The sequence below is a fragment of the Sceloporus occidentalis genome, unplaced genomic scaffold (assembly GCF_023333645.1).
Source record: "Sceloporus occidentalis isolate IW3139 unplaced genomic scaffold, rSceOcc1.0.p SCAF_24, whole genome shotgun sequence".
In the NCBI taxonomy this organism is placed as follows: domain Eukaryota; kingdom Metazoa; phylum Chordata; class Lepidosauria; order Squamata; family Phrynosomatidae; genus Sceloporus; species Sceloporus occidentalis.
The window spans coordinates 8,537,256-8,562,438 of record NW_028317004.1 but is presented as its reverse complement, the minus strand read 5'-3'; the positions used below and the strand labels follow the sequence as shown (position 1 = coordinate 8,562,438).

At 39.5% G+C, this 25,183-nt stretch overlaps 1 protein-coding gene across 1 annotated transcript in view; it reads right to left on the bottom strand.

Moving 5' to 3' along the window:
* The window catches only part of LOC149300580 (guanine nucleotide-binding protein subunit alpha-14), a 67,252-nt gene extending 48,771 nt beyond the window's left edge, over positions 1–18,481 (bottom strand). Inside the window, exon 1 of the mRNA XM_089485190.1 lies at positions 18,361–18,481. Within this exon, the coding sequence (XP_089341316.1) occupies positions 18,361–18,481 (121 nt within the window). The remainder of the gene's footprint in view (positions 1–18,360) is intronic.
* Between the last annotated feature and the right edge of the window lie 6,702 nt (positions 18,482–25,183).

Below are 25,183 nucleotides of genomic sequence, written 5' to 3'. Positions count from 1 at the left end.
AGCATGTCTAGTATCCATTGTGCTTAAAGCATCTTTAACTAGGCCTGACCACGTAAAAGGAGGTAGTTTACATCATGGCAAAAAGTTGTGGATACTTGTATATTAGTCAAATTGAAGTTCATTATCTAACGGACAAAAGATTATTAAGACGGGATCACAAGACGTATCATTTCATGGTCACCAGAAAAGCCTAGTTATTTGTCTGGATAAAAGCTTCCAAAACCAACCCCAAGAAGTATGGTCCTGTCAAACACATAGGCAGGTAGCAAAGTTAGATGTGTTATACAATATAACAGAAAAAAAAAGCCATGGGCAGGCTCCCTCATAATGTTCTTTAAACATATGAGGCTCAGGTGAAACACTATAGACCCTTAATGTGATGCTGCCTTTCTTACACCTTAGTCCAGGGGCGTCCAACATGCGGCCCTCGGGCAAAATGCGGCCCGCGTGACCTCGAGGTGCGCCCCGCGTGAGATCGGCAGCCAGGATCACAAGCCCTGCCACTTACTTGTGGGAGGGTCTATTCACTGCTCCAGTCCTGCCTCCTCTGTGGGGAGAACGAGGGAGGCCGCGCCCCCTGCTGAAGTCTGTGAGCGGCATCGAAAGCTGTAGTAGGTAAGGGGGTGGGGGAGGTTGTTTGAATGAGTATGCCTGTGAGGGAATGAATGTGTGAATGAATGAGTATATGAATGAATGAGTGTGTGCGTGTGTGATAGCATGGATGTGCAAGTGCTGGAACCTAGGCATGATGGGACTGTGATTGCTGTTAGCAATCACACTCCTATCATGCCAAGTCAGCCAGTACATGCTGAAACCTGGCTAGCTGCCCCCCTTGTGTATTGATGCTGCCAGCAGTATGGGGTCTGCACTTACAGCCACCCTGTACCAGCATGTACTGGCTGACTTGGCATGATAGGACTGTTAGCAATCACACTCCTATCATGCCAAGTCATATTGTTGATTATTTTTTTGTCCAATTGTGGTGTGTTACTTTTAATAAAAGTGTGGTTACACACTAAAATTGGACAAAAAAATACAATGCCCAGCCAACCAGTACATGCTGGAATCTGGGTATGCCTGAGATTGCTGTTAACAATCATAATATATAATTTTTTTTGTACAATTTTGGTGTGCAACTTACTTTTATTAAAAGTATGTGGGGGGGTCATTTTCAGTTTTGGCCAGTGAACCCTGAATTTTCGGTTTTGGTCCAAAATTTTCATTTTGGTGCATCCCTAAAATAAATAGAACTATTTTATTTTTACTTATCGAGAATCCTGAATTTGTAGGCCCAGAAATCAGTGAGAGGAAAAGTAAAGGTTTTGTGTCATTTACTTTATTTTAATCTGCATATCTTATTAAAGGCCATATTTTCACGCAGTGAAACATGAGTGCGGCCTGCGCACGTATACAATTCTGATGAAGTGGCCCACTGCAGAAAAAACTTGGACACCCCTGCCTTAGTGTCCACACTGACCCCTCAACCCCAGGACTTCATAGTTGCTTTCTTTAAGTGAGCCTTTAAAATATAATTAAAATGGCTGATCCACTGGCAAGTTCTCCTTATATACATGCAAGTCTGCGGTTATAATATGCATTCATGTTTACCAGTGGGGCATTCTACTTTATGCCAACATTTAAACACCGGACCCCATCTAGCCATCTAACAGAAAGCATGAGACGCTGTCAGAAGAAGTAAAGCTCATGACCTACTCTGACCCCATTGTGATTTTATCATCATTTATGTGTATATAGAACCCCACATTAAGAACACATTAAGCCATACTTCTACAGTACGCAGGGGTATCACTAACTCAAATATACAGAAAATACAATATGTTGTGTAAAGAAGTCCCCCTGCTCGCAAGTTTATGCCATAATCCCACTCTAAGAGAGCAGTATGAAGTGATACGCGCGCCTTACAACTTCAGACAGAGAGAGGATTATAATGTCCCTTAGGACATTCATATGACTTTTATCCCAACAACGGCAAACATTTGCATATTTAGGAGAGCATATTTAACTATTTTGTATGTCTGCCAACAGTATACAACCATATAACTCACAATATAAAAGGTGTGGGAAGACGCAAGAAATTTAGGTAGCAATATTAGAGACCAAATTACACACATTTCCCTTTTTTGTCTTCCCTGCGCTTGATTTGTATAAATTTGTATGGCATTGTAAATAAGAGTGTTTGAGTTTCTATTGCCCTTAACAAATCCTGCCTGGAATGAGGATGTGAACCTCAGTTCAATTGTTCGACAAATATTTTGTCTTATTCTTAGCCTTTAAACGGATGCAAAATTTTATGCATATTCGCCAAAATATACAAACAGACACACACTGCAAACAGAGTCCAGCAAATATGACGACGCAAAATCTTTATTAATGCTAAACACGTAATGTGTTTGTGTCTATTTGTTAATGCAGATCAGCGATGTTAACCATCGCACATCAGGCTGAAGATGGATCACAACTACCAAAGTTCGGTGTTTTTTTGCTTCTGTTTGACCAGTGTGTAAAGCAATTTATTTCTACAGTGTTTGAAGGATCACGTGAAAAATAACCAGAGAACTCGCATCTAAAAAAAAGATGGCGCTATATAAAACAATAAATAATATACGTATTATATATACACGCACACACTTCACGTGATATTTCATAAGTAGAACTTACATTTCAAGCGCAACTGTCTGTTCAAGGGTCAGCCTTTTACGTAAAAGTACATTCCAAGTGAAACGGCCAGGAACAACCACTTTGCAAGATATACAGCTCAGAACGTTGCAGGATCAGTGGCAAGTGTATTTAAGCACATTACTTAAAGGACATTCCATACGGAGGTTCAAAAAAATAAATATAAAAAAAACTCCATCATCTATCCTTTTTGACACATATTTTGTCATTGTGACAAGTAGAAAGTTCCAGTTCAGACCGACGTAATACGCAGAAACACATATTACTAATTATACATCAATCTACATCGCCATATCTGTGCTGAGCATACATGAAGAGTACTTAGGGCTGGCCGACACGTCATACCAGACCCATGTAACACGGTTATTCTTGCCTTTAGGACCGAAGTGGGGGGGGGCAAATTGAGCCAGATATATTTAAGGTCACAAGACTACAAATACACATAAAAAAGGGGCGATAATGCATGCGCCCCAATGTCATCCGTGTAAAAATTGTATATCATTGTAGAATGTAAGCCGATTTGGAATGGGTCTTCCTTACCTAATTTCTTTAAGTGCATATCATTATGTTATGTGCTGTGTGTTATATCTTGTGTAAGCATTGTACAGCTCTGCAGAATAGAACAGTGCTATAGAAATTTGACATTACCGTTCCTTTAAACAGAAACGTGCACCTACCAGGGCCACAATTGCATGTTTTTAGCAAAAGGTATGTCCAACACTCGACTATTGTGGCCCAATATCAGTTAATATCAGTCAATACACAAAAAAAGCACTACTATATGCCCACTACAACGTTTTAATATTATTTAGCAATAGTTTTTTTTCTTATTTAAGAGAAATACACAATACATAAGTCAATTATATACTGATAAGGCATAGGTAAGGTACATTACTTATCTGTTATTATCAACTGTCCTTTCTGACCCTTGATATAGCATGAGACCAAGGGAGAGAAATGTAGCGTGGGCGAGCACAGATAACACTTGCATTAGCAATGACTCAAACCTGTACATTTCACACACTACAAATCATCATTCCGATTTGGTTCTTTATTAAGAAACCGTTGTCTTTTAAAGGAGCGGTCACACCCACCAGGATTGACCAAGCAAACCATGGCTGTTTCAGGGTCCAATTTTCACAGTATTAAACCCAAATACTAGCTAATACAACATGAACATGAGGTTAACAGGTGAACATGAAGTTACCAAGTGAACATGAAGTTACCAGGTGTCCACCACTACAAGACTTATGGAGGTCATTGTTGCTTATGGGGTCAAATGTCCTTCACAAAGTATGTAGCTGCCCATCCCCAGATTACCCTTCTACAGAGATCCATCTTATGATGCCTGGTGCACGTTACCTAAACATTCCAGCAATTCTAATGTTCTCATGTTTGCAAAATGTCCGGATTTCTTTAACCTTTTCTACTTCTAGAATAAAAGGCGGCCAAACACTGCTATATTCCACCTTGCAGGGGAAGACTTTTTTTTCTTCTAATGTTAGCAGTATCATATACCATCAAAATAACTAATTGAAGGACGGCAGTGAACAAGTAAAATAGGTCTTTAAGTGAAAGTTTATTCACTGCTTGCGGCAGTCTAGATTAGCATGTATTCATTAACTTCGGTCTTGTAAAGTCCACAGGTCAGTGCAAACCTATGATTACTACACAGCCATTTACAATGATAAGGATTTTACTCGGGTGCTAATGGACGACACAGGAGACAGAATATTCCGTTCAGTAACTGCCCGGCAAGCCTTGCTGCTTTTTAGATGACTTTGGCTTGTCCTGGATCAACAACACAAAATTAGCCAATTTTACGTTTTGCTCTTTATATGTTTCACAGAGTATGCACATTTGTCTCTTAATTGTCTGGTAGAACAAGAGCTAGTTACATTTTAGATAGCACCATAACCTTTGCTTATAGTAATACTAATGCTAATAGGGCATCAACGTCTTGTCAAGTACTTTAAAAAGGATGCTAAAATCCAGCTGAAAACAATGAATCTAAGTAATTGTATTGGGTCTCAAGTCACGTTTCATTAAAAGTAGATTATGATGGAGGCTCATCAATATGTGATGTGTTATACTTACTCCTCATTATTCCTTATAAAAACAGATTTTCATACATAATTTAAATATTCAAGGGAAAATGTGATGAATAAGTTGTAGACATTTGTAGCATGAACTCTCCAGCTCTCACAGTATGCATTACAATTATAAACAGTGTGAACAAGACTGAATTTTATTCAACCTATACATTACATTTAAGACCACTGTATAATCTTGTACAGATATAGCTCCATATGCAATCACAGCAGGGTACAACTATCCAAGTCCTCTTATACTAATAACATTAGGATCCAAAAAAAAAAATCTTGTCTGCATTTATCATATACATGCATTCTCAATGTCGTTACGTAGGACAAGGTTTGACAATTCCCAGGAGCCGACGAAGTACGGCTCAGATAAAAGTTACTGCAAGCATCTAAACTTTATGGCTATGCGACATAAAAGTCTAAAATCTTAATCTATGAGAGACGTAGTTATGCTTTATTTGATAAATGTTATAAATGTATATACCACACACACACACACACAAAAACCCTGCTCACCCTCTTTGAATTCTTACCTAATTTTTAGACCTGCTAAAATACAACCTCAGATGAACACCACATGACATATTACACCATGTTATGATTTAATCAACAAAAAAAGCCAAAATGGTGAAGCCATGTGTGAAAACCAAGTAGACCTAACAATTCAACAGCTTGTAGAACCACCTTTAGCAGCAATAACTGTAATTGTTTTCTGTCTCTTTTCTTTACAACGTTGCTGCATTTCATTAAGGTTTGTGGGCATTTGTTTACGCACAGCTTTCTTAAGGTCCCACCACAGCATTTCAATTGGGTTGAGGTCTGGACTTTGACTGGGCGATTGTAACACCTGGATTCTTTTCTTTCAGCTATTCTGTTGTAGATTTGTTGGTGTGCTTGGGATTATTATTGTCTTGTTGCAAAACCTAATTTCAGCCAAGCATTAGCTGTCAGAGAGATAGCCTCACATTTGACGCTAGAATACTTTGGTATACAGTTGAATTCATGGTCGGATCAATGACAGCAAGGTTCCCAGGTCCTGTTTGCTTATATGCATTGTTCTTGAAGTCTTGTACTTTATTCAAATGCAACTTTTCAAGCTTAAGCCATGCTGCCATCTTCTTTTAGAGAGAACAGGCTTTCCCTTGTCAATCCCTCTAAACAAACTTGTTCAGTCTTTTTCTAATTTAACATGCTAACTGAGTCCTGTAGAGTATGTAACTCTTGGTGGGTTTTTTTTTTGTGTGCAATTTCTCTGTGCATTGCATTGTCTGACCCTTGGGGTGACGCCCACTCCTGGAAAGAGCGGCAACCGTCTTGAATATTTTCCATTTTCGAATAATCTTTCTTCCTGTAGAATGATAGACTTGTTGAAATTGTTTGGAAATGGCCTTATATCCGTTACTAGATTAATGGACAGCAACAAATGCTTCTCAAAGATCATTGCTGATGTCTTTCCTCCTTGGCATTGTGTTAACACACACCTGAATGCTCTAGACCAGCAAACTGCTAAAACTCTGGCTTTTATAGAGGTGGTCACACTTGCTGATGATCAATTAATCAAGGGTATTAGATTAACAGCACAAGTTTGCTACTTAGTATCTTAATTTCAATGGTAGCCGTAAGGGTGTACTTAATATATACACATGGCTTCTCCTTTTTGGCTTTATTTTTGTTGAATAAATCATGACATGGTGTAATATGTCATGTTGTGTTGTTCATCTGAGGTTGTATTTACCCAATTTTTAGACCTGCTAAAGAACAGATGGTTGTTATGTCCCGTTACATTAAACCATGGAATTCAAAGAGGGTATACTTTTTTCACATTACTTCTTTTTTGACCTGTGAAATAGTTGACAACTAATTTTTTTTTTACATAGGTCCTACAATCCACACTAACCATCTCCTAATACAACAGTCATGTGGCTTTAAAATTGAGAAGATATTTGGGGTGATGCATATATTACATGCGGCATCCCTGCTGTAATCAGTGAATATGTGTCAGCAGTTGTTTAGCAGAATCCTCCAGGGATTGGATATTCCATTTCAAGTATCTTTTTAGCTTCATGTGTCATATGTTCTTGAGTTAGACTTAATGCATAAATAGCGACCTCCTTACTTCTACTGACACATACAATAACCAGAAGCAAGTCAATGTGCATATCATTATATTAGGACCAAGAAAGAGTGCCAGAAATGTAACTTTCGAAAATCTACAAATATAGGCTTGAATAGACTTTTATAAAGCTGCATTTACCTTAACTGATGTCTGCTAAACTCAAATTATAGCACAAGGAATAGAAGAACTTAATGAATTTTAGAGTTCTACTTTTAACACGCCATAAAGTTTCCCTGGTTAAGGACTACTGAATATGGGAATAAATTGCGATTAGTTTAATGTACATAAATACCCCAAAGAGCAAGGTGGCATCCCTATTAACTACTATTACAGCTTAGACAAAATGGCATACTTGTTAAATATTTCCTTATTGTTTGTGTTCAACTTCCATTTAATGACAGGAAAAAAGAATGCTGAGGTAAATAGTAACGAGAGGGCAAACACCTTACATATTGCCACCATCCCTTGAACACAAATCAGATATTTACACTAGAAAACATCAACACGTATATGATGTACACAGATACATCAACACATAACTATCATTATCTCTAGTAAAAATGCTGACTACATAGCTGCTGAAATCACCAAAAACAGTAAATAATTATCCCTGAGAGCAGAAGAGACAACATAAACATACCATTAGCCCTTAGGTTTTTTCTTAGTTGAATAATGACCTTATCATATATCAAATATTTTTGAATGTCAATGAAAACAGGACACAAAACACGCGTTTTGTTTTATACCGAAGGTTACAGAAAAACATAAAAAGTAAGCCTTTTAACGAGTTGGGGAATGACTAGAATCCCATAAAGTTCCCATTAAAAAGTAAGGTGTGCTCAGTTATCTTAAGAGGTCACTGCTATGACCTGTTAGGTTGGCTACGGGCTCTGCCCACAATGAGCTGAAGAGAGGGTCGGTAAGTTATGGACGCTACAGATTTTATTTTAAACCTCATATAATTATATTACTTTTAATATTAACAGTTATGTAACCCATTTCAAAGAACAAAAAAACTCTTTCATTATTTAAAATTAACATTTTTCTTCACAAAAATAAGTTATATTTGTCAGCCGTATAAACTCATTCAGATGTTATCATTTGAAGCACCACCTTGGAGCTTCTGAATGAACTACTGAAACATAGAATGTAACAGCAGATAAGGTCCATTCAGCCCGTCTAATCTGTCCATTTTTCCTGATGTAATACTCAGGCCGTAAACTTGTCTTAGATTCAGAAGAGCTTTACGTCTTTCCCATGCATATTTAAATTGCCTCACTGTATTAGCCTCTACCACTTCTGATGGGAGGCTGTTATGTTTGTTTATCTACCACCCGCTTTCTAAAGAGAAACTTCTTTACGTTACATCTAAACATCTGAAAGGGGTAACGTTTTTTTTGTTGTTGTTGTTTTGTTCTCGGTGCTTAGCATATCCAATCTTTATAGGTTTATTTTATTAGATAAATGCAAAGGCTTAGCAAATATAGATAAGAACAAAAACATTGTCCCCGGGAAAACATAATCCTGAATAGGATTGGGGTTTCCCCCACAGATAAAGCGTGTCGGTGATTTTCCCCATTTTTCATACTTCCTGTTGGTCGACTGCTTCGAAATGTTCACGAAAACAACCAACCTACTTGGATTCTTTGCACAGAAAGGGGTTAATGATGGCCACACAAAGCTCATAAAGCTCATTTATTTACACTGGAATGTTGCCGTACTGGTAATTCAGTCTGGCATGACTTCTACAGACAGCAGCAGTGAGAACAAGAAGGTGCTCCACAACAAAAAACTTTTATTATTATTAAATAAATAATAATAATGCACACATAACGACCAACACAAACCCTGAAAAGAAAACAATAACCCAATGCATAATCCAGTGGAAATAATGCTATTAAAATAAAATATGTTTTGGCCAACAAGAATCATCTATTGTTTAAAAGAAAATACAAGAAACAAAAACATCCAATTCTACAACTGCCAAACTTAAAGTTGCATTGTAAGCGACATGAGTAAGAGGGTTAATACCAAACATCTGGCAAGTATATCTTAAAACATGCTTCCCCCCCCCCTCAGACAGGAGACAGCAAGAATTAATAAAGTGCAATGAAGCAATTTTAAAACACTGCAGGGCACAGACATTAACCCATTCAGTGGCACCCGATGACACATGCATGTGAATGGTCACTGGAGACAGCTAATTTAGAAACTCAACTCCAAGCATACATACACACACACATCCCTGCATTAAATGGTATACTTAAACTAAGATATTTCTAAAAAAAATTTTTTTTAGAGAATATATATATATTATATAAGTCTGAAATAAACAAGACTGAAACGTTGACTTGAAAACCGAAGTTGTTTGTGTGGTTATTTGGAAAGTCCCTGGAGTGCCGGTAACTATTTTTGGACATATATATATATATATATATATGACTTGCTGAAATTCTTGAGTTGCCTGTCTAAATGTAAGATCACAAACATGGCATTTGGGCTTAACCATTTGAAAATTTCCTGTTGATACCTATAACTAGTGCATTTGGTTTAATACCTGTAACGAACTTCACCGGCGAGCCTGTAAACTGCCCATACTCAAAGCAGTTGTTTATGGCACACGGCAACCAGGCTTGCGTACCAAAAAAGTGCCATCATAAAACACAAACACTGCATTCATGTATTTCAAGTATGCAAAACGTTTGCGCGTATCAACCAACATCATTGTTTTGGAGATAGACAGTTTCATATTTTATCTCACAGAGGCGGAGGTCTGTGTCTCAATTTGACAGCTAGTTTTAACAATTTCCTGTCCTAAAATTCTCTCCCTCCTCCTTGTCTAACCTTAACAATACCACCTAAACTGATCAACAACAAATCAGCAACATAATAGAGGAAAAGAGCATAAACGAGGAGGAATTACCAACTAGCCACGAAGGCCATTACAAAAAAATCTTGCACATGCCACATAGGTTACAGTAACATTATTTATTAAATATTCTGCTTTACAGAAATGTTCTTCTTTCACGTTGGAGAAGGGGGCTCGGAGTGCAGGAGCATGCGGTGACCAGACTGCTAGAATGTATGGGAGAATTGCTTCTCTCTTATGCCGATGCACGCACCTGAACCCAAACCGGTTTGGCAGTCTTCCATGGACCACTGGGTTCAGCGTGGTGCCCAAGCTGCTGGACAAATGCATGATGCTTCGGGTTCTGGTTCTATATTAACATGCAGCACTCAACTATTTATATATAATGACACGGAAGAAAGCTGCTCTTGTTGTCCTTGTGTTCCAAGGAAACTGATCCTAAATCAAGTACTGAATAGATGTTGTGCCATTTCCCCACTTATATTTGATTCATGGGCCACACTATTGTTCCTTTCAATCAGAGTCAGACTGACCTCAATGACATTACTCTAAAAAGCATATACTCTTAACACTAAAACACAAAGTTACATTACTTCTTAGCACTGCGGCAAAAGAGCAAGGCGGCCTAGTTTAACCCCTTCAGTACCGGGACGTACCTGGTACTTCCTGGTTAACAGTCACCGGTAGACCGGGACGTACCAGGTGCGTCTCCTCCAAAAAACGCCCCCACATCACCACAATCGCGGTGATCGTGGGGGCGCTGCTGCTGCTGTCTGCCAAGGACTCCTGGGCAGACAGCACAGCCTGTCTAAGCCCGCCCCCAAGCCCACGATCACTCCCACGGAGTGATTTTGTAGGCAGAAACAGCGATTGCAGAAAAATCTGCAATCGCTGTTTCAGCTGCCACAGGCAGCTTCAGGAAGGGGGGGGGTATTGAATGGGTCCCCACACAAGTGTGGGGACCTGATCCAACACCCCCCTGCTGCCTGATCGCTCCATGAGAGCGTCAGTGCAGCGTTAACCCCTTCAATGCCGCGATCGCGGCATTGAAGGGGTTAATTCCCATTTTTTAGGGGGTTCTGCTGCTGGTGGGGGTTCCAGGCAGACCGGCAACAGCAAAAACGAGCCCCCAGAAGTCCTCTGATCAGTCCTATAGGACTGATCAGAGAGACTCCTCCCCTACAATCTCCAGTCTATTGGAGATTGTGTCCCAGCTGCCAGAGGCAGCTTCAGGGACAGGGAGACAGGGTTCTTTGGTCTCCACATGAGTGTGGAGACCAGACCCCCCCACCCCCACCCTTCCTCAGTTAACCCCTACCCCCCTCTTCCTCAATTAACCTCTTCAATGCTGCGATTGTGTATGACCCCCATCGCAGCATTGCAGGGGTTAATATTAGTCCCCACAAGCTTGTGGGGACTAAATATCAATCAATGCTGTGCTTCAATGGAGCATCAGCATTGAAAGAGTTAAAAAAAATAATGTAAAAAAAAAAAAAATTTAATAAAATAATAATAATAATAAAAAAAACCAAATAACAGCACTGACCTGAAAGTCCAGGGTGCTTCCAGGTCAAATGCTGGGCTGATCAGATCGCTCCTGGCCAATAGGAGTGATCGGATCATTATGGCAGCCCACGGATGACCCTGCTCTACAAAGAGAGAGGGTTCATCTAGGGTAATTATGAAAAAACACAAATTATTAATAAATGAAAAAAAATCATAATTATTACCTGATCACTTGTCGGTGACATTTTAAGTCGCTGATTATTGATCGGTCTCCCTGATTGATGTCAGCGGCCTAAACCTGTCACTTACAAGTAATCTGATGAAAAAAAATATTTAAAAAAATGTAAATGCACATGTTCCAGTTTTGCCCTCATAGCTTCCTCAAAAAATACATGAACCATGCATGTGAGACCTTGTTGGAACCGGGGGGTGTTGGTGAACAAAATGTGGTGCTTTCTTCCACTGTTGCACATATGCTGTGCAAGAAATAAATTTTAACATTGAAATGTATTTGTTAAAAACGCAATAAAATAAATTTTCCGTGAACTTTGGCAGACATCAGTGAAGAAAAGGCTAGCTGAAAACTGTCAAAACTACCCTAGTTGAACACCTTGACTTGTCTACTGTTCATAAAGATATACTTTTATGGGGTAATTTACAGCAGGGGGCTTCCAAAATGTCCCAAATGGGATATGGGCCCAGGAAACCAATTTCTGAAAATTCCAAATGTGAAAACGAAAATGCGCATGTTCCAGTTTTGCCCTCATAGCTTCCTCAAAAAATGCATGAACCATGCATGTGAGGCCTTGTTGGAACCGGGGGATGTTGGTGAACACAATTTGGTGTTTTGTTCTGCAGTTGCACATATTCTATACAAAATATAATATAAAATCTAAAGCAACATTGCAACATATGCAAAAAAAAACAAAAAAATATAAAAATACCTCAAAATTTGGCAGCAATTGGCGATAAAATCCCTGTTTGAAAAGTGTCAAAATGATCCTAGTTGTACACCTTGACTTATCTACTGTTCATAAACATATAATTTTGGGGGGGTAATCAGTATCTGTGACAACTATTGCAGTTATTAGACTACCATGCCAAATTTGAAAAAAATTACATTTCAAAAACGTGATGCATGCCTTGCAATATTTGCCCTATACTGGTCAAAATAGATAAAAATCCTGGCCATGTTGGGTGGTTTCCAAATCAGGACAAGTTAATGAATATATTTGGGATAATTTTTTCCCATTGGTTTAATGTGTGTACAATTTGTATGTATACAAAACTGTAAAAAAAATGTGTTTTTTCATTTTTTCCCCACTTTTTTTCAAACAAAACAATGTACTACCCAGCTTACTATGGTTTCAAATGAAAGCCCTACTTGTGCTGAAAAAAACAATATATGATTTGTGTGGGTGCACCAATTGATAAGAGAGAAATTACAGTTGAAGAAAGACATGGCAAAAACACAAAAACGGCTCCGGTCCTTTGGCGACACCTTAGTATCAAAATCCCGGTCCTGAAGGGGTTAAAGGGGCACCCAAGTCCTATTTTCATGTTAAATACGTGCATGCTTTCTTCAAGTTATTTAAACACGTCCATCAACTTTCTCGCCCCCCAAAATCTAAGACTGTTCCTTTGCTTGACAGGCAAATGTAATTGTTGTTTTATGAACGCTTAAAAAGAACAATTTAATGTCCCTTACAAAACTGTTACGAAGAATCAAAATTAAAGTACTCTGTGAGGACTTTAAATACGCATTCTTCAACATAAAGACTCATCGGACCCAGAAGCTGCAATCCTGCTAATGCAGCTTTGTGGTGTGACATCTCTAACCACTGACTAGATTTAAATCGGTAACAGAGAAGCGTTCCCACTGAAATCAATATACAGAGTCAGCCTTGCCTTACTACGTGCTGCTGGGTGGCAGGACCTCGGCAGAGTCGTCTGACTACTTAGTAGTGTGGCAGCACCAGGATTTTGTGTCCGGCTTCAGCATGTGGAGAGAACATGTCGAGCCCTGGACTACTTGCTGTACCACATGGGCTGTGGTGGGAATGACAACATCAATAACATGCTTTCCTCTGACCTTATTAGACTCGCCGTAGTTTACTTAAGGAATCAGCACACACACTAAATACGTTCGTGCGTCTGAACAGTTGCCAACCTTTCTTGAGGGGGATTTTTGCCCTTGGAGATAGATTGCTAACTTGTGAATATGATGTTTGCATTTGATTCTCATTTTCTGCTTTTGGAGAGGTCATCAAACTAGGAGGTAAACAAAACAAAACAAAAAAAAACTATCCCTATGGGGACTACTATTACTATTAAAAGAAACCAGTAAAATAAACATTATTTTATTACACAAAACTGACATATTTACTGCCATATAATAATGCTAGTTTGTTTTACAGCCAAATTATATATTATATACTGGTATATTACAACCAAAAAAAAAACATACCCAAAAGGAAAATAAAAACATTAAAAACAAATAAAACTATGTGAGCCCAAGACACTAAAGTTTCGACGCAGTATATCAACAATGTGTTTAGCGGTGTATGCAAAAAGGTTTAAGCCTGCTTACGAATGCGCTAATGTTGAAACTAATAGGAGTGCGTTGAGCAGGGAGGGGGGGGGGGGGGGGGAGTTTGTATGTTTTTAGACTGGCCCAGATAGCCAGGTCAAGAATCATAATATCCCAGGCTGCCTCTGACAGATGGACTGGCTCAATAGGGTGTTTCCAGAATCTGACGTCTAATCCAGAACAGTGTAATGATGCCAAAGTAATCGGATTTATGATAGCAAACGAAAAAGAAGAAAAAAAAAACAAAACAAAAAAAAACGCTACAGAACGGATGTGGCTTTAAAAGTTTGTGTGGTATTGACTTGGAGTATGGACTTCCTCCATGCATAAATATTTGGGAAAGGGTTCTATAGAGAAATACAGACGGAGAACCCTGGAGTGAGTGTTTGTAGAAAATAGATCTTCCCTGTACAGCAGAGGTAGGAACTAATTACGGTAACTGCCCTTCAACAGTGCTGACTACGCAGCTGCGATAGATAGGATGTAAAAATTATACTACCAGCTTACAATTACAGTGTTAGAAGGTGGGTTTTCTATAATACAATTTTACTGTTTATCATGCTTTTCATTATGCTTAGTTAACAAAATAATATATAGTAGTTGACTCCTTTCTACTGTAGTACAAACTCGGGACTACAACTCCCATCGTCACAATGACCAACCGACTGGCATGAGACCCACACTTCTACCCCGCTTCCAGACAAATACTATTACATACAAAAGTCATTATTCTAAAAAGGAACCGTTTAACTTCTACAGGAGGAATGAAAAACAATTAGAGACTAATTCTGGATAGTAGAGATCTCTAATATAATAGACAGACATTGAATAAGCATCCTAAATAGATACCACCATGCACTATGAGCCACAGATTTTAAAAATGGATGATGAAAGGATCAACATACAGGTTTCCATTCACCAACATAGCTTGAGTGCTCTCTTAGAAACAAACGAGAGTCCCTCACCTCTAGCTTCTGTAGAAGAGCTGTCAGAAGGAGCAGACCAAGAGGGGCAATCTGAACTGAAATACCTTTGGATACAATAGTAGAAGTAAAAAGAAACAGAGGTGGATTCTGTAGCCACAATGTTTATATTTTATAAAACTAGCTTGGTTATCGTGAGCCAAGGATGTTAGTGTATGCATGGGATGGTCCTCATCAACAATATCTAGTTAAGACAATATCGTAGGAATTGAGGGTTTTTATCAAAAAGCTGCTAGCCCTTCAAGAACCTAATGCATTAGGTCTATTCATATGTTGTGTTAAATACGTTGATCAAGATAGAGTGGGAAAAGCCACAGATCTCGAGGTACCTATACACCATATCCTTGTAAAATTCAGCAATTAGATTCCAGTAGAGCAGTAATTTTGGGCAGGACCACCACACCTGTATATATGATGCTTTGGTTTCCATAGCCCTTAAAACCATAGGTATTTGGTGCACATAAAGTCTACGAGGGTCTTGTTAACAAAATAAGTAGAGTTTTAACAGCCTGACTCTTTTAAGCTATAGAACTAGAATATTTTGGAGGTAACTGCTCAATCTTCCAACTCCACCAAGAGGTCAAGATACTGTTCCTGCTTGGGGGATATATGAAAGGGTTAAGCTAGCACTCTTAAAGGGTACTTCCAATATTAGATACTAAAGTATGTCTTGCCAGCAGACTTGAGGACATTTTGTAACCGATGGACAATGCAAAGTCAATTAACTAGCATAAATACAGCCATTTTGTGGAAGATCTTCAGTAGGCAGAATTTCTTAACTCACAACGTTTAGACAAGACACACAGGTACCATCTGAGGATTCCAATTTCTTCTAAATGGAAATGCCTCCTCCTTTTAATTAAAGAATGCAACTTTTCAAGAAAAGCTCATTTTTTAAACTGGTTTTTCAATTAGTGGTTGGTTTTGTCTAAGAATTCTAGATTAAGATTAAGAATTGCCCTTAGGAAATACAAAGCATAGGTCATGGGCTGAAGTTATGAAACAAGTGAAACGCCATGTGGAGTGGCTATCCAGATACCCGTAACTACGCAAATCGTGTGTTTTGGACAATGAGCAAAAAACACTTGGACTGATATTATTCAGCCACGCCAAAATATCTTTATTCACACTTGCAGGCCTGCAGAACAAAAGAGAATACTTTAAAAGATTATCAATGAAATTCAGTAAATAGTTTAGACGAGGCCAGCATTAGAACCGGGTCTGGAATTAATATGTAACTACACACTATACTGAGCACCACTATAAGGGTTGTAATATAACAGCTGGAGAGATACCCTTTTGCTACCCCTGCTGTATAACATCAATAACAAGATTAGATTCATCATTTTTTTTGTAGACTCTGTGAAACACACTAGGTTGGCCCATCTTTCTGCAAACTAAGCAACTTCTAACCTAGAAATGGTGCACATTTACATTCATGCTGGGTGCTTCCTCGCATCACTGATGCAGAAGAGTAAAAGTGGAAACGTATGTTCACACACTTCCAGTGTGTTTCCCCACCTTGGTTTACCAAAGATCCTAACCACTTCCTATCTTACGAGGGTCCTCTTAATTGCCAAGAGGGCCCTGAATAAGCCACAGCTGGAAGCACCACCCTTATCAATTGTCACCTTCCTTCATTTAAGCATCTCCTTGATCCCCTACCCTGATCTATTTTCTAGCATCCTCAGACGCAGTAGAGTCTAGTCATTAAAAATTGAATTTTCAGGAGGACTGGACCCCTAATATCACTTTACATTATGAAGGGGAAAATGAGTAATGTGGGAGATTTTGTAAACCCCTGTTCACCGATTTGTTGGGCCTATGGAAAGGTTGAAATGATCAACTCTCCTGTCAACTAGTACTTTGGGTCAACCGCACAGAATTGTGCTTCTTGGAGAAATGCTTGCCCTGCTGTGGTCAAAATTGAAATACAACATGCAACATAACGAGGACAGCTGACAACATAATATTGGTATTGTAAGTGGTGTATAACAAAGTGTTATTAAAGTAAAGTGTTATTAAAAAAAAACCAAAACAGAATTTTGGCCCACATGTACAAAGAACAACAAGAAAACAAGCACGCTCTGACTATAGACAATGAACTAGCAGGGTTATAAAGGTACGTTTAATTGGATTACAAGAGATTTAACGTGATCACTTTTTGAACAAAGTCCTACAAAGAAATATCTTAAAAACTATGTAAAAAAAAAAAAAAATAATAATAATGGTTACCGCACTCAGTCTTCATGTATATCCCCATCACATGGGATGGGGTTTATTAAAAAAAAAAGGTTAAGACACAATCCTTTAGGCAAGAATTTTCACCCAATAAACCACTTGCATCATCTATACTTTGCTTCTTCAAACGTGCCTAACTTTCCCATGCTGATGTTTAACTGGAAAGCACTGTATATAGTAAGATATTATACTGTACTTTGCTCTTTAAACTAAAATGTAAAGCAATGTGGCTTTCTACCATATATATATATATATATATATATATATATATATATACACACACACACCTATATAAAACAGTACTGTATGGTATTTACATTTTTTAAATATATATATATATATATCGATATATTTAAACATTAAAAAAAACATACAATGCTGATGTATATACGAATATATATATATTTATTTTTAAAAAAGGTACAAAGCCACATTTAGATTTTTATGTTAACATTTTTAAATGATACATGTTATAACAGAACACACATACACACACACATCCCTCCCCCAACTGAACAAACAATACTCAAAATGCAAACACACTGACATGTATTATTATTATATTTAATCTTGCAAACTCCAGGAGGTGAGCTGTGACTGATCAGGGGGTTGTATGGAACAACATTTATTCATATGTGTTAGGCAAAGGGGGGGGGGGTCAAACCAAGTGAATACAGGTAAGAACATGGAGGAGGGGTCATTGTAAATCTTCAGATATTATTCTACAGCATCAGAAGGATATTTAAATGGTTAAAATCCTAAAATCCTATGCACATGCATAATAGCACCAATGCGAGGCAGGGAGGGGATTGGGGCTACTAATACCTTTTGTGATTATCACAATGAAGGCACAAACATGATCCAAATACCTTCACGTTAAACGCGCTGTGTACACACACACACACACACACCGTGCAGGGAGCCAGGTGCACTGCACACCAGTATAACCCAGTAACCACACTACTGGTCTGGAGATCAAGGTTCGAGAATCCAAACCAGTGTCTTGTGACCTCGTACCGATCATTATCTCCCTGTGACTCAAACCATAAAACTTCTAAATTGTTGATAGTTTGACTCCCTAGAAAACACACACACTGCATATGTGTACATGCGAACACACGAAAGAAAACGCGATGCGAATGGATCGCAATAACAGATCAAGAGCCACCATGCGATCCGATCGCCCACAACCCATTTAGACATCTCGTGTCCCCAACAGGCCATCGATTAGACATCATTAAGAAGCCGTCACTTACCCAGAAGCAGCAGCTTTAACTCCCTGCGAGCATCTCTCTTATCCCTGCGGAGCTGCCTCTCGATCTCTGCATTAATCCGCTGGGATTCCTTCTCCTCCGCAGACAGACAGCACCCAGCCATCCTCCAGCCACAAATACGGATACACCGAGAATGAAAAGCGCTCCAAACGCCACACTCCTGGAGGTGACAAGGGGGTAGAAGGGACCCTGGCCCTCCCTGTCGAAACACACACACAAAAAGAAAAACCAGCCAACAGAGCTGCTCCCTTTTCTATGTGAAGTTGCAGTTTTGGATTCCTGTAAAGTCCAAGCAGATCTCCAGATAGGAGGTGGGAGGGAGGGAGGATCTGCTGAACAAAGCAAATGGATCTCCTTGTTTCTTCCTTGATAGCCCCGGGGAAGTTTGAAAAATCCTCGCTGTTTTAAGTCTCACTACAGATTCCTAGCAGCCCCCGCCGAAGGCATGTGTGTCGCTGGACGTGACCCGCTTGTCGCTCCAGCGGCGATCAGGGCGATGGGGATGAGGGGGGGAAGCGATCTTCCAAGGAAGGACCTCTTTCCTAGAAGCAGATGGACGAGAGCCCGGAGACTTAGCGCTGGAGGTGGGGGAGTCACTCGGCGCTCATCCACTGAAAGCTTTCTTTTTCCTGAAGTAGAATGTAGGCGGGGGTACGGCCGCCCCTCCTCCAGCACCGGGGATGGGCCGGCCGAGCCCAGACTGCCAGCTCTCGTGCCAAAAAAAAAAATCTGCCTCCCACACTAGAGCTCGTTTTTCCTTTTAACCTTCTCATATCAACAGTGAAAACAGTGTTTCGGGTGGGTGGTATTCTCAGTGGGCGACAAAGGGACAATTCTCACTTCAACACTGATTATAAAGGGGCCATCACTCGCTAGAAGCTCAGAGCTGGCCCTGCACAATGCATAATTCAATGCGCGAGGAGACCTTCAAGATCCTTCACTGACATAACAATACATAATACAGGGCCAGCCAAGCTCTTCCTACAGCAGAAGCTGGCTGAGGCCAGATCTTCAAGATGCAAAACTCTCCCTTTAGTGGATAGACCCTCCAAAGCTGTTTTCTTACTGAGCGCCGTATGATTTTATTCAAGGATTTTTTCGTAGGCTTGAATTTCTATGGTTATGGTAAAAAAGAATGTTAATAAACAGTGTATGAGTCAGGCCAGTGAAGCAGATACAGTATGGAGGCCCCTTAAAATTTTTGCCAACTGCAGCCTTCACTTGCACCTCCCTCCCACCAAGTGCAGGTGAGTTAATAAGTGTCTCGGTCATTTTACAGAGACGCTTGTGCACAACGCGGCCGCAAGGAGTCCTGTAAAGCGCTCAAGTACCCTCTGTCCCAATATAACAGACCGCAGCCAGTTAAAGAAACAGTCATGTCATTATTCGAAACCAGAACATATAACATTTTGATATTTAAAGGTAGCAGGTAGACCCCTTTTTTTTTTTATTTGACCAATATCCGATTCCTAACCTTTCCACCTGTGCCTGCAACATCTAATCAGCAGGTAAAATAGGTAGATACGGTTCGTGATGGTGTTTAGGCCTATGGCACCCTTTGCCTCGAAAGCACGGATCGATAAAGTGGCCATGGCAAGGTTTGTGAAGGTCCATAGAACATCATTATATTGTCCACCATAGACCCTGGGAAATGTCCACCAGGAGCAGTGTAGGTCTGCTTGAAAGAAAGACTTCAACGGAGCTGACAAATGATGTTTTTACACTATGTACCTGGGCATTTTAGTACTTTTTAGCTGCTGTTTGCCCAAGTCACATTATGGATTTGACAGGTCCAAGGAACTGCAACCCCAGTTTTAGGCCTGGCTTATGTTAAGGTGTAATCATTGTTAATTACCTTATTTGCTCGATTAGAAGACAGGGTTTTTTCGGAGCAAATACTTGTCTTATATCAGAGGTCGTCTTCTAATCAGACCTCAAATAGAGGTCTGATTACAAGACTAAGATCCAGATCCCCCGCTGCAGGGTACCTGGATCCTCCTCTCCAGCAGCCTCTGCTGCTGCTGGGGCTTCCTCTGGGGGCTTCTATGACGGAGCGCCGGCATCACATGACCATCTGGTTCTTAACCATAGAAGCCCCAGCGAAGGTGCTGGCAGCAGTGGAGCTTGTCTGTGCGCATCCCGCTGCCAGTGAATGTTTGCGGGATGCGTGCAGACAACCTTCGCATGTGATGCCAGCGCTCTGTCATAGAAGCCCCGACAGAAGTACTGGCGAAAGTCTGCATCGCACAGACCTCCACCGGCTGCCCCACTAGACAGTTTTTTCCAAGAAGCCACAAATACTTTATAAACTCAATGCTGTCAAAAATTGTTGAAGACTTGGTTGTGTTAAAATTTACATAAGTGTGGTGGTTATATCACAAATACTAAGTTTGTATGTTACAATGTGGTAATGTGTATGTTTTTTTATATTGATTATATGTATTTTTACAGAACAATATTCCCTTTAACTTTAAATTGTTAGACATGCATATGGTATTTTAAGTCCAAATTAGACATGTGCATACAAATTTTTAATTTAAACCAAATCTGCCAATTTTGTCAACAAACGAAGCAGAGAGCTCTGAATTTTCATTTGCATTTCGTAGATTTTTAACTCTCACTTACTAATGCTATCTCATACTCTCTCTGACACTTTCAGTCATGCTCTTACTCTCTCACATTCTTTCATACTGCCTTTCAATGTCTCCCCTTCTTCTCCACCGACCCCTTCAGTGTCCGTCTTCTTTCCCACAGCTCCGCTCCTTCTCTTTCCTCTTCTTGTTCTTCTGTCTTCTTTCTGCTTCTCCCGGAATCAGCTCCATTAACCAGACCTCCCAGAGTGGTTCCTCAAAAGGGCAGAGCCTCCGGGATTCCCCTGCGATTGGAGTAGTGGGGTAGGCACTATTCCTGTATTGTGTGGTGTGGCTCTGCCCTTTTGCGGAAATACTCCAAGAGTCCAGAATAATCCAGACAGATTCACGGAGAAGGAGGCCTGCTTAACCGAGCTGTTACCAGGGAGAAACGGACGATGAAAGTGACTTATGAGTCCTTGTTTCAGGTCTATGATTTTAGGGATACATCAGGGATATTCTTATGCATCAGGGAGGCAGGAGAAACAACCTTTCTGGGAGACTCATGGAATTTCTGGGAGACTTGGGACCTCTGCCTAAAACAAGATGATTCAGGCATTACTAATTTAGAGTAATACACAGAACTAACAAGAGGAAAACAGACTAAATATACAGACTAAGCAGCCGTGATTTTAGCCAGCAATAGTTACACATAGTGCTATCAAGAAAAGGCTGCAGAGTATTCTTCCCGATCACATTGTGATCAGTAGGCAGGGCAGAATAGAGGAAACCCTTCAAGTTTGTATCTATGATACCCATAATGGATGGATACATTTTCTTTTGTCTTCAGCAGAAATCCTTGTTGTGCTGTTTTACTTTCGTAGCTATGGATTTTGGTGTGAAGATGCACCAGGTATAAATTGGAAAAAAAAACAAGACCCCAATTGAAGCATAAGCACAACACTTTAAGGACAGTGGTCACCAAACGAGCTACACAATGCAACCCTGCCGGCCTGGGCCTGAATGGAAGTTGAATGAAGAATGATTGTATCGGTTGTACTATCTTTTAAAGATTAATCTGGAAACATGTTCAAAACGTGTCCATTCTCTTGGTACTTATTTATGGCTTGAATTTACAAATATTCTAATTGCATAAGGATATGGCCTTATTTTTAGAACTTGCTCCAAAAAGCATTGTTTGCATTGTGTTGATGAAAAAGTATTTGGAATTATTATATATTGTTGATACTTTTTGAGTGTAAATTAGACATGTGCCTATTTTGCCTAAGTTTGGTTGAGTGCATAACTGGGACATCAAATATATGGCCATTTATACATGAAGGTTCAAATAAGATACATGAAGTACTCTTTCTGCATAAACAACAGAAAAAACCCCCAAGGAATTGATGTATATCAGTAAGGAAGAATGCGTTGTTCAGTGGCCCTGAATTCTGCGGGACCTGTAAGTATTACCCGTTTTCAAAACCTCAAATATTTGTCCTTGATTTGTACAACATAGAATTTCATATGGTGTTTACCACAAGTTAGTCTGAATTAGTGGATAATAATGTCATCCCTTCAAATGTTTACTAAATTCATCCTTGGTGCCAATGAGATCAGTTGATGTCTTGAAAGCGGTTGCATACAAAGCCTAAGGATAGCAGCTAAACAAAGCAGGAACCTAGAAGAGTCTCCTTTGAACAGAGAGAGGATATAGAACTTTAGGGCACCAATTGTTTCAGGGAGCTTGATATGTATTTTAGCACTGTCAATTTATGTATATTTACACAATGCAGTAATTTCAATTTCAATTTCATGCCAAAATGGATAAGTCGGAACTTATTTGTTGTGACAACTTGCCAAGGCGGTCACCATCCTTGGCCAGCAATTTGTATCAGGACAATAAACCCATCAAAATGATGAATATTTTCCATCCTTATTGATTCGTTACACAATTGTTGCTTTAGTAGTCAATAATCCACAGGTTTTTATATTTCATTACATATGAACAGCATTATTATTCCTCTAACAAGGAAGAAATAGAAGTAATGGAAATACGAAGCCCAACCCCTCTGTTTCCCTCCCTCTAACCCTTCTACTGAATACCATCGAGCTCTAGTTGGCTTTGTATCACATACCTGGAGTTGCAGGAATCAGAGGACTGTGAAGAAGAAGAACCCGTTTGACTAGGATTGCTGACTGAAACATGCTTACCCATTCAAGGGAATTAAATCTGATATATTTTCCTTTAAGGTATTTCTGTCTCCATGGTTAGGTTTTCACGGGTTTGTTACCAGGGCATAGGGCAATATTAGAAATAAGAACACGAATTAAGGCATGTGGCCTGGGCAGGACTGAATTTTCACTATATTCCAAAATTTTGAATTGATGATCTCAGAGTAACTACTGCCAGTTTGCCCCTGAAGCAAAGCTGTGCTGTGGTGTGTACATAGGTGTTGGTTCATTCCAGAATTGGTGAGATTTTCTAACCTTTATCACACAATTTGTACCTTGCAGTGCGCCCATGCCCTCAAAATAATCCCACACTACACTATGGCAGTGTACACCAGGTAAGGTAGTAGTTGTACTAGTGCTTTTTCCACAGGAGTATTTGTGATGGTGGTACTGGTGCCAGTGCATGTAGGGGAACCAGTGGTATAAACTAGCCTGCTGCTGCTTCTGCAGAGTGAAAGGATCAACACATCTAACAAATTACTGAAAGGTGTATTGCTTAACTACTCCTCCTCTGGATCATAATTTAAATCCAGGTCATCGATATTGTCATTGATCATATCTTTTTCCACTTGTGCACAAGGTAGAGTAAGACCCATTTCTGCTGCAAGGGTTGACCTTCCCTCTTCTTCCTCACTTTCTTCTGGCCCAAACATAGATCTGCTGCCATCATCTGACAGCACCTGCCCATCTTTACTCTGGGCAGTAAGAAACATTTCAGTGATGGCGGTGCTTGTGGTAGGGGTAGCACTAGTTGTGGTTGTGGTGGCACTGCTAGTTGTTTTTACCATATAATATCTTACAAGAAATCTTCGCCTTTGATCACACCATGGCACCAGAATATGACCCCTCTATGGTAGTGACTAAAATGGTTCCTCACATTAGTAGGTGGGGTGGAGAATATTTTACCACTACTACAGCCCGGATGCTTGCTAGCACTGCTGTTGCTGCATGCGGCTGGTTGTACTTCTGACTCCAGGCAAGAGGGCTTCAGCCTACTCGCCTGTCCGCCTCCTCTATCCAACCAATGAAAATTGGAATTATTCAATCTCACAGACATTTTAAAATTTTAAAAGAAGTCCTGTGCCCTACTGAATTTGTCACCAGTATTTTGTCCAATTTGCGTAAAAACATGTGACTTAAGCCTAATTCAGAATCAGTATTTCAAGAACTAAAATACACTGCACACATGCACAGTCCAATGCCTAATCTTGTTGCAAATGTTTTATTATTTTGTGTTGTTCAAACCTAAAAGTTTTTGCTGGTTGTAGAAGTGTATTCCTAAAATAAGAAAAAAATATTTAAAGAATTGGCTCCTACATTAATGTTTAAATTAAAAAAACAGCCCTAAAATAAATAAGTCAAAAGGTTGTTTAGCTTCCATCCACCCCAGTAAATTTTCTGCACTCCACTATTAACACTAGTAGTAAGGTAGATAGATTAACTTTAATCTTAGCTGAATATAACACTGTCACTGTCACGTCACCAAACAAATTCAATACAAAGTATAAAGTTCTCTTTAAAAATTCTCTTGTCAGTCTTCTCAATACCGGCATTTTTTATTACAAATGTCCTATCACACTTCTTGTATCATCTTGAGGACAACCTTGAGATGTTCCTAAGAACATTGGTGTCCTTCAGACCACTAATTTAGTGCCATTTTTAGCTTTCTTTTTATCACTTAGAGCAATATCATACTAAAACACTGACAACAAAGGATCCATTCATGTAAAAAGCATATTATCATATCGCCATGACAACTGTTCTGTAATAAATACCTAATGATTTAGCTAAAACCTACATAAATATTAATTAATAAGTAAACAGCAACTTATGAAGCTTGTGTCACGTGGTGTGTGACATATTATTATAAGTATGGATGCTGCAAATGTCCACTGTAGTTATGTGGTTAGATGTATGATTAAATAATGATCACCAATGTAATATGTAGGTTGAAACACAATTATTAACTGAAACAGAAACAGCTGTGTAGGAGGAATAAA